This window comes from Galeopterus variegatus, unplaced genomic scaffold, assembly GCF_000696425.1.
Source record: "Galeopterus variegatus unplaced genomic scaffold, G_variegatus-3.0.2 Scaffold319, whole genome shotgun sequence".
NCBI lineage: Eukaryota > Metazoa > Chordata > Mammalia > Dermoptera > Cynocephalidae > Galeopterus > Galeopterus variegatus.
The window spans coordinates 106,046-115,628 of record NW_007726430.1 but is presented as its reverse complement, the minus strand read 5'-3'; the positions used below and the strand labels follow the sequence as shown (position 1 = coordinate 115,628).

General features: G+C 61.0%; 1 protein-coding gene across 1 annotated transcript in view; it reads left to right on the top strand.

Moving 5' to 3' along the window:
• PLCB3 (phospholipase C, beta 3 (phosphatidylinositol-specific)) overlaps positions 1 to 9,583 on the top strand; it is a 21,224-nt gene that overhangs the window by 4,755 nt on the left and 6,886 nt on the right. Inside the window, exons 4-21 of the mRNA XM_008567455.1 lie at positions 649 to 787; positions 2,683 to 2,760; positions 3,027 to 3,095; positions 3,183 to 3,323; positions 3,523 to 3,602; positions 3,687 to 3,740; positions 3,836 to 3,911; positions 4,012 to 4,112; positions 4,673 to 4,839; positions 4,913 to 5,059; positions 6,207 to 6,447; positions 6,621 to 6,705; positions 6,786 to 6,972; positions 7,286 to 7,491; positions 8,368 to 8,464; positions 8,545 to 8,629; positions 8,902 to 9,026; positions 9,358 to 9,512. Of these exons, the coding sequence (XP_008565677.1) occupies positions 649 to 787; positions 2,683 to 2,760; positions 3,027 to 3,095; positions 3,183 to 3,323; positions 3,523 to 3,602; positions 3,687 to 3,740; positions 3,836 to 3,911; positions 4,012 to 4,112; positions 4,673 to 4,839; positions 4,913 to 5,059; positions 6,207 to 6,447; positions 6,621 to 6,705; positions 6,786 to 6,972; positions 7,286 to 7,491; positions 8,368 to 8,464; positions 8,545 to 8,629; positions 8,902 to 9,026; positions 9,358 to 9,512 (2,233 nt within the window). The remainder of the gene's footprint in view (positions 1 to 648; positions 788 to 2,682; positions 2,761 to 3,026; positions 3,096 to 3,182; positions 3,324 to 3,522; positions 3,603 to 3,686; positions 3,741 to 3,835; positions 3,912 to 4,011; positions 4,113 to 4,672; positions 4,840 to 4,912; positions 5,060 to 6,206; positions 6,448 to 6,620; positions 6,706 to 6,785; positions 6,973 to 7,285; positions 7,492 to 8,367; positions 8,465 to 8,544; positions 8,630 to 8,901; positions 9,027 to 9,357; positions 9,513 to 9,583) is intronic.

Here is a 9,583-nt window from a genome sequence, read left to right as displayed (position 1 = left end):
AAGCTCGGCCGGACGCCGGGGACCCCCACCCCAGCCTCGCCTGACCACGGCGCCCCACCAATCCCAGCCTTGCTGCGCTCCGGAAACTTGAGTCCCCAATCGTCCCCGTGAAGAAGACGTCGCCCCCCCCGCCCCAGTCCCTCGGCTCTGGAAAATCTCCCCACTCCTTGGCGCGGAGACTTCGAACCCCAATAAATCTCACAGCCCCCCGCCCCCCCTTTAACTCGCCGTTCCCACCCCTCCCTGCCAGATTAATTCTGGTTTCCGATCCCGGCCTCGTCCCCTGACCCCTGCCTACCACTGGACTCCCTGGCCGGGGGACCCTGACCCCTAATCTGGCTAAGGGCATCCTCCTTCTGGGTGGGTGCCGCTGGGAGCCTACTCACCCTGGTGCCCTGGCCTGAACAATCCTCTTCCATTCATCACTTTTTCACCCTATTCTGGCTGGCACCCCTTCGCCTTGCTTCTGGATCCCAGCCCAGCTCCCTGCTCAGGTTGGGAGCACCAAGTCACCCCCTAGTGGAGACTTTGCCCCCCAAGTTCCAACGCCTCCCGGAACTTTGCTCCCCACTCCTTAGCCTCGGAACTTTGAAACCCAATAAATCCTGGCCCCCCCTTTCTACCTGCCTTGCATCTGGCGCTTCCCAGATGTTCGGGCCCCCACCTGCGGCTCCGCATCCCAGTCCTGCGCCCCACCCACGTTTCACACCGCCCCCCTCTGCCCCGGGCCCCTCCTTCCCCAGGGCCTCCACCCGGCCTGCACGAGCTTCCTCGCTGCTTCTTCCCAGTCAGGCCACAGGCCTGGAAGACTCTGGGTTCTTTTCCGGCTGGGTGGGGCGGGTAGGCGTGGGAGCTGGGGGGAGGGGCTGGGGGCGTGGTCTGAGGCCAGCAGGTGTGCGTGTGGGCCGGGGGTGCTTGGGTGCCCCAGGGACTGCGGGAGACCCCTCCCCCCAGGCGGCCTGAAGGGAAAAGTTTCTCATTTTTCTTCCAGTCTGATAAACCCAAATAAGGAAGTGGGAACAGGGAGAGGGCCCTGGGGGTGGGGTGGGGGGTGCTGACAAAGGCTTGGGGCTGGAGAGCAGGGGGCCTGGGCTGTCACTGAAGGCCAGACCCCTGGCGAGGGGCCAGGGGAGGCCTTGGGGGCAGCACCCACAGAGCTCCCCCCTCCTCACACTGTTGGGGGGACTCAGCCCCCGGGCAAGCTTGGGAATACCAAAGAGGGGCTGGGGATGAGTGTCAGCATATTGAGGTGGGGAGGCCCATGCATACCAAAAGTTCTGGGGTCTCCTGTCCCCTCTGTCCCCAGGTGAACTCCTGTCCCTTGTAAGCATAGCCTGCAATGGGTGGGGCTGATGCAACCCCCATTCTCCAGAAGAGGAAACTGAGGTCTGGAAAGTGGAGACTTTGCAGGCCCTGCAGTAAGGTTGTGGCTGAGGCCAGGAGCTTGGAGCCTGGCAGAAGTCTCGGTTCCCTGCTTCCCAGGTCACAGGATGCTGGAACAATGCTGCCCTCATGCAAATCCTGGCTCTTCTTGACCTTGGGCAAGCTATATAGCCTCCCTGTGCCTCAGTTTCCTCACCGTAGAATGAGAATGACCATAACACATACTTCATAGGGTTGTTAGGAGGCCTACATGGCCTCCTAGATATTAAGAGTTTAGAACCGTGCCTGGCAGGCGGCAGGGGCAGTGTCAGTGTGAGCTGTTGTATTGATGACAATGGTGCCGTCCACCAGACAGTGAGCAGCAGTTGGGGGTAGCACCCAAGGTGAGGGGGGTCCTCTTAGCCTGGGGCAGGAGAGTTCTACCTGTGGACACCTGGCCACTCAGGCCCTGGTTGAGTCTAAGCCCTTGATGACACCCTCTCTGGCAGCTGGTTCTGAGTCACACGGGGTAGCCCTGGGAGTTGACAGGGACTGGGCCCTCCTCAGGAAATGGGTCTGGCTTGCCCTTCCCAGCCCCCTGCCAGTCACAGGGAGGACAGAGCTCACTGCCCGGTCCTGAAGGCAGAGTGAGTCCCCTTTGGGGGGCCCATGTATCTGTAAGATGGGGATGAACCCCAAGGCTGTGAGGATCCCAGAAGGTGCAGGATGGCAGATAATGGACTTGGAGGCAGACTAAGAGGTGGCGGTCATCCTGGGGCCCAAGGGACACAGAAGTGTTGTGGGTTCAGACTTCTGAACCCTCTGCTTTCATCCCATGGACATTCTGTACTGGGCTGAACTAAGGGGGCTGCTGGAGGAATCCAACTCTCATGGAGCTCTCAGGCCTTCTGGGGAAACTGAGCCCAGGGTGGGGGCCAGGGGAGGCTTCCCAGTAGGTGGTCAGATTTTGTGGGTAGAGAAGGAAGGAGAGGATATCCTAACAAAGGGAACATTAGGCAAAAGCTGGGAGATGGGGAAAGGGTAGTTCGTGGTCCATGAGACAGAATCTGAGGGTGAGAGGAAAGTGAGGCTGGGAGGAGCATTGGGGCCAGAACTCACTCTTGCACACCATATATCATGCTGAGGACCTTAGCTTTGTCCTGAGAGCTGTAGGTAGCCATGGAGGGCCCGTGGGCTGGATGTGGCATCGTCTCAGCTCACTGGCAGAAACACTAGGGTGGATAGCTGGAGGGGGTCCAAAGACCAAGCCTGGGCTGCAGCCCTCACATCGTGATTTCTGCTGGCCTGTGCTATCCCCAGGAGGCCTCCAGTCGTAACCTGGTGACCCTGCGAGTGGACCCCAACGGCTTCTTCTTGTACTGGACAGGACCTAACATGGTGAGGGCGTGCACTGGTACAGCTGGCTCAGGCCTAGGGCCACTGTCCCAGACCCCCACCCTGTCCCTCCTCTCCTGCCCATAGGGGCAGGGCCCAGCTGCTGGCTGACCTCTCCCACGGTTCCCCAGACAGGAAGTGCTAGGGGCAGGGGCTGAGGCGGGCCTACGGCCAGGGGTGGTGACTCCCTGGCCTGGGTGGGAAGCTTGGGGGCTCCCAGCTGTCACTTTGCAGCCTCATAGACCCACCCTGGTATGTGGTTTCCTCAGGAGGTGGACACACTTGACATCAGTTCTATCAGGGACACACGGATGGGCCGTTATGCCCGCCTGCCCAAGGTAAGTGATGGGGCCCAGGAGTAAGGATGGGAGCCAGGCTGTGTGGGACCAGGACACCCTCCTCACCCTTGGTTCTCACCTACTCAGGACCCTAAGATCCGGGAAGTGCTGGGTTTTGGGGGCCCCGATGCCCGGCTGGAGGAGAAGCTGATGACGGTGGTAGCTGGGCCCGACCCAGTGAACACAACATTTTTGAACTTCATGGCGGTGCAGGATGACACAGCCAAGGTGGGCTGGGGCCTTGGGGACAGCCAGGGGGATTCATTGCCCCATTCACCGAGTTGGCCATCACTTCCTGAGCTCCCGTTTTGTACTACACTGTTCTGTAACTTCCCGTGTCCCAGATCCAGTTCCGGGCAGTGTGGACTGTGGCTGGCCAGCCCCTCTGTCCACCACTCTCTCCTGCCCCTGTGTGCTGACCCCCTAGGTCTGGTCTGAGGAGCTGTTCAAGCTGGCTATGAACATCCTGGCCCAGAATGCCTCCCGGAACACCTTCCTGCGCAAAGCGTAAGCCCCAGGCCACCCGGGGGGGGGGCGATGGGTGTTCAGGTGGCCTTTCCCAGGGTGTGACACCTCTGCTTCTCTCCCCAGATACACGAAGCTGAAGCTGCAGGTGAACCAGGATGGACGGATCCCAGTCAAGAAGTGAGCACCCCTTTCCTCTCAGCACCTTCTCTCTTGCTCTGACCTTGGTGACCTTTGTCCCCCCCACTGACCCTGACCCCTCCTGCCTGCATCAGCATCCTGAAGATGTTTTCAGCAGACAAGAAACGGGTGGAGACCGCGCTGGAGTCCTGTGGCCTCAATTTCAACCGGGTGTGTGGTGTGGGCAGGGGCGGGGTTGGGGTGTCCTGGGGGTGCTCACTCTTCTGGGGCTGGCTGCCTGGGTGCTCACCCCACACTCCTTGGTCCCCAGAGTGAGTCCATTCGTCCTGATGAGTTTTCCTTGGAAATCTTCGAGCGGTTCCTGAACAAGTTGTGTCTACGGCCAGACATTGACAAGATCCTGCTGGAGATGTGAGCAGGGCGGGGCCCACCTCCCAGCCCCTTGTGCCCTTTGGCTCTTGCTCAGTGCGCTTCTACCCCAGTGAGAAGCGGAGCTGGTGCCAGTGCTGGAGTGCCGAGGTGGGTGGGGGGATGTGCCATGCTCAGAGCCGCCATTTCCGCATCTTTTTCGTGGAAAACCTTTGCCACAGTTGGTTTAATCAGCCCACTCTGGGCATGAGAGCCAAGTGGCTCAGATGTGTTGTGGGACCTGCCTGAGATCACACAGCAAGTGAGGGCTAGAGCTGAGATTGGATCCAGGGTCTGGAAGCATGGGGTGGTGGCATGAGCACTTGGCAGCTTCCAGGGCTCTTGCTAATGCCGACGCCAGCTTGTCTGCTGCCTTGACAATGAGGGTGGACAGGAGAGCTGATGGGGAAACTAAGGCCCAGAGGGGGCAGTGACTTGCCCAGAATCACAATCAGTGAGTGCTGGAGCCAGGCACAAGCCTTCTGACTCTCTCTGCCAGGATGAGGGCTTGGCGTGGGGGACTAGTGGGGCTCCAGCATGACCTGGCTTCTGACCCCCTCCAGAGGTGCCAAGGGCAAGCCGTACCTGACGCTAGAACAGCTTATGGACTTCATCAACCAGAAGCAACGGGACCCGAGACTCAACGAAGTGCTGTACCCACCCCTGAGGCCCTCCCAGGCCCGGCTGCTCATTGAGAAGTACGAGCCCAACCAGCAGTTCCTGGAGCGAGGTGAGCCAGTGGTGTAGGTGGCAGGGGTGGCAGGAAGGGCCTCCGCTGACCCTGCTACCCTCCCCAACCCCAGACCAGATGTCCATGGAGGGCTTCAGCCGCTACCTGGGAGGGGAAGAGAATGGCATCCTGCCCCTGGAAGCCCTGGACCTGAGTGCAGACATGACCCAGCCGCTGAGTGCCTACTTCATCAACTCCTCGCACAACACCTATCTCACGGGTGAGTGGCGCGGCTGTGCCCGGCCTCTGGCCCTTGCCCCGCCTCCCTCTGCTTGGGGTGCAGTTCTTTCACCTCATTTGCTCATTCATTGGCCAGTGCTGGGGATACCGGGGTTGGAGGGGTGGGGTTTCCACATGGCTGGGCCTCACGGGGGTCAGAAAGCTTCCCTGGGGAAGGGCTGAGGCTGGCAACAGCTGGCAGCATGGAGGAACAGCCTGTGTGAAGGCTGAGAGCAGGAGACCCCGGGGTGCTTTTAAGAAGCAGAAAGGGGCCGGCCCGTGGCTCACTCGGGAGAGTGCGGTGCTGATAACACCAAGGCCACGGGTTCGGATCCCATATAGGGATGGCTGGTTTGCTCACTGGGTGAGCGTGGTGCTGACAACACCAAGTCAAGAGTTAAGATCCCCTTACCGGTCATCTTTTAAAAAAAAAAAAAAAGAAGCAGAAAGGAGGCCAGGGAGGTGGGACAGGGAGTGGCCAGGGCAAGGGCATGGTGAGGGAGGGGGCCAGAAAGGGAGGCAGGGCTAGCCCTGGGCTCTTGGGAGGCTTTCAGATGTATCCTGGGTGGGAGGGAGAGGTTTTTTGGAGGGTGTGATGCAGAGGAGGTGAGGAGACTTTTGAGAAGGATGACACCAGGTGCTCTATAGAGATTGGGTTGGAGGCAAGGAGGGGCTTCTGGTCCCTCAGAGGTGGTGGAGGCTGTCCCAGGCCAGGGGCAGGTGGAGGAAGTGGTGATGGAGGGATGGTGACGGTTGTGGGGAGCTAGAGTGGGTGTGGGGATGACTCCCACAGTTTGGGCTGGTGGGGTGGGTGGGTGGTGGGTGTTTATCTGAGAGAGGCGGAGCCCTGGAGGAGGAACCACCTTGGCAGTAGGTACTGGCAGATGCCTGCTCTGCTCTGTGCCTCGTTAGGGTGGGTGCTAGGGGCTGGGGGGCAGGTCCTGGGCCCTGCCCGGGGGACTTTTAGGGGAAATGGTGCTGGTTCCACAGAGAATTAAGGAGAGATCAGGGGCAGACCAGAGTGTGCCAGGGCTGGACTGGGTTACCATGGGGGCCTCCATGTCCCCAGCTTGGCCTGGGTCAATGTGGAGCGGGGGTGGTAAGGGCCAGGCTGGCAGGTGGCTGTGGTGACAGAGCCTCGCTCCCAGCGGGGCAGCTGGCCGGGACCTCGTCGGTGGAGATGTACCGCCAGGCGCTGCTGTGGGGCTGCCGCTGCGTGGAGCTAGACGTGTGGAAGGGGCGGCCGCCCGAGGAGGAGCCCTTCATCACCCATGGCTTCACCATGACCACCGAGGTGCCCCTTCGTGACGTGCTCGAGGCCATTGCAGAGACCGCCTTCAAGACCTCGCCTTACCCCGTCATCCTCTCCTTCGAGAACCACGTGGACTCGTGAGTGGGCCCTGACCTGGGGACCTGATGGGCTGAGGCAGCCTCCCCCCATGGCACTGTCACCTGCTCCAGTGACCTCTGACCCTGGGAACTTCCACTGACCCTGTAGGCCTCTAACCTGTAGACCTCAACCCCACCCCTTGGAGCCTCTGACCTCTGACATTGGCCCACAGGGCAAAGCAGCAGGCCAAGATGGCCGAGTACTGCCGCTCCATCTTTGGGGACGCGCTGCTCATCGACCCCCTGGACAAGTACCCGGTAGGGGGGCTCGGGGCCGAGGCAGGGCAGCGGGGGTGAGGGGCACCTCTGCAGGCCCTGACCTGTTCCTGCTCGCCCAGCTGGCCCCAGGCATCCCCCTGCCCAGCCCCCAGGACCTAATGGGCCGCATCCTGGTGAAGAACAAGAAGCGGCACCGGCCCAGCGCAGGCGTCCCCGGCAGCTCCGTGCGCAAGCGGCCGCTGGAGCAGAGCAACTCGGTGCTGAGCGAGAGCTCCGCCGCCACCGAGCCCTCCTCCCCGCAGCTCGGTATGGCCCAGCCTGACCCTCAGCACCCCACTGTGAAGGCCGTTGTATCCCTCTTCCTGGCTTGTCGTCCCTCGGAGCCACCCCACCTACCTCCCTGTTACATATAACTCTTCACCTTTGACCTGTGACTCCTCCAGACTGCGACTGGGTTTAATGCTATCTGACCCTTGACCTCTGCCCTCTCCCCAAGACACACTGCCTGAGAGTACCCCTTGAGCCCTGCACTGAGTCATCTCCACACGGACTGGTTTTGAGCTTCCTGTGCATCTGTGTGGGGTCCTGACTCTGACCCCTGTGGCCCTGCCCTCTGCAGGGTCCCCCAGCTCTGACAGCTGCCCAGGCCTGAGCAATGGGGAGGAGGCGGGGCTGGAGAAGCCCAGCCTGGAGCCTCGCAAGTCTCTGGGTGAGGAGGGCCCAAATCGGGGTCCTGATGCTCTGGGACCTGCTGACCGTGAGGATGAGGAGGAAGACGAGGAAGAGGAGGAGCAGACAGACCCCAAAAAGCCAACCACGGATGAGGTCAGGCCCACAGGCGGGAGGGTGGGGGAGGTAGCATGTCATGGCACCGGGTGATGGGTCTGGCCAAGAACAAGACGGACATGTCCCCACCCTCCTGGAACTCTGTGTATGAAGGGGGAGGAGGGAATTTAAATAAGTAGGCGTAGAAACGAGGGTGCAGCTGTGCTCACCACGTGGGCTGGGCAGGGGCGAGTTAGGGTGCAGAATTGGGGAGAAAGGGGAGTCTGGCCTGGGGAAGGAGGTTGGGGTGGGCAGACCTGAGGCAGCAGGAATAGCACGGGCGAGGCCCTGCGGCGGCGGCGCGGCCAGAGTGCGCAGGACGAGGGGCCCGTGCGAGCTGAGGGAGTGCTGTCGCGGGGAGCATTGAGGAGTTCTGAGGAGCAGTGACAGAAAAGGTCAATCTGACTGTCGTATGAGGTCAGACTTGAGAGGGTCCCTGACCTGGAGAGGGTGTGGGCAGGGGTGGCCAGCGTTCACATTCACAGGAACTGAGTTTGAGGATCCTGAGGGCCACCTGAGAGGAGATGGCAAGGTGGTGACTGGAAAGAGTGGCTGGAGATGGAAACTGGGGGCTCATGCATGTGAAAAATTGAACCCCTGGGTTTGGATCAGGGAGAATAGGGGTGGCCAGGGAGGCAGGAGGCAAGCCGGTGGGGAGGGTTCCAGGGCAGGTAGGCCTGGCTGCAGGGAGGAGGTCATCGGGACAGGTGGGACCGTGGGTTATGGGGGGGTGGGGCCCTTTCTAAAAGCCACTGGCAGTGTGATTGCAGTGGTGGGAAGAGGGTCGTCAGCGCCTCCTTTGTGGGGCGGGCAGGTGAGGGAACTTCCGGCTGGTACTGGGGGCGGTACTGCTGACCCCAGGCTCATGGGCTTCAGGGCACAGCCAGCAGTGAGGTCAACGCCACTGAGGAGATGTCAACGCTCGTCAACTACATTGAGCCTGTCAAGTTCAAGTCCTTCGAAGCTGCTCGAAGTGAGTGGAGAAAGGTGGTGGGGGAGGGAGCCAGCCTGCCAGGCCTGACACCTCCCCACCCCCCTCTGCCCACTCCCCAGAGAGGAACAAGTGCTTTGAGATGTCATCCTTCGTGGAGACCAAGGCCATGGAGCAGCTGACCAAGAGCCCCATGGAGTTTGTGGAGTATCCTGAGGAGCTGTGGGTGGCAGGCGGACCGGGCGGGGCACTCCAAGTCCGGCTCAGATGTTCTGACCCACGTGTGCCACCTGCATAGGGCTCTGGCCCGAGGTTTGGGCAGCACTGGACAGTCTCAGGGGCAGGCTGGGCTGAGAAGCAGAGGCCCAAGGGGCGGCATGAGCAGAGGCTGGTGGAGGGGGAGTGGGATTCGCAGGTATGCCGGGCTGGAGGCAGGGGTGGGCACTATACCCCGAGTGGCCCCTGACTGCCAACCTCAGGTACAACAAGCAGCAGCTCAGCCGCATCTACCCCAAGGGCACCCGTGTGGACTCCTCCAACTACATGCCCCAGCTCTTCTGGAACGTAGGCTGCCAGCTTGTCGCACTCAACTTCCAGACCCTGGGTGAGCCCTGACCCCCAATCTTACTGACTCTGATCCATGATCCTGCTAGTCTTCCCTGAGTAGACCTCTGACCCTATCTAATCCCAGATCCCCAAACTGAACCCAGACCTTGACTGATCCCAACTTCTGACCTTGGCTGACTCTAGACCCCTCACCTTTCTGATCGTTCCTGAATCTGGACCCCTGATGCCATTTGATCCCACCCCTGACCTGGCCTCTGGACTCCATCTGACCCCTAATGATCCCTGGTCCCACCTCTGCATGGCACTGTCCTGCCTGACTCCTCAGCCCGTTCCACCTGCTGACCCTTGCCCTCCTGTGTCACACCCAGATGTGGCGATGCAGCTTAATGCAGGCGTGTTTGAGTACAATGGGCGCAGTGGGTACCTGCTCAAGCCCGAGTTCATGCGGCGGCCGGACAAGTCCTTTGATCCCTTCACTGAAGTCATCGTGGATGGCATCGTGGCGAATGCCTTGCGGGTCAAGGTGGGGCCGGGAGGGCTCAGACCAGCGGACGCCTGGGGGTCGATCTCAGCAGCCAATTCTCCCTCCTTGGC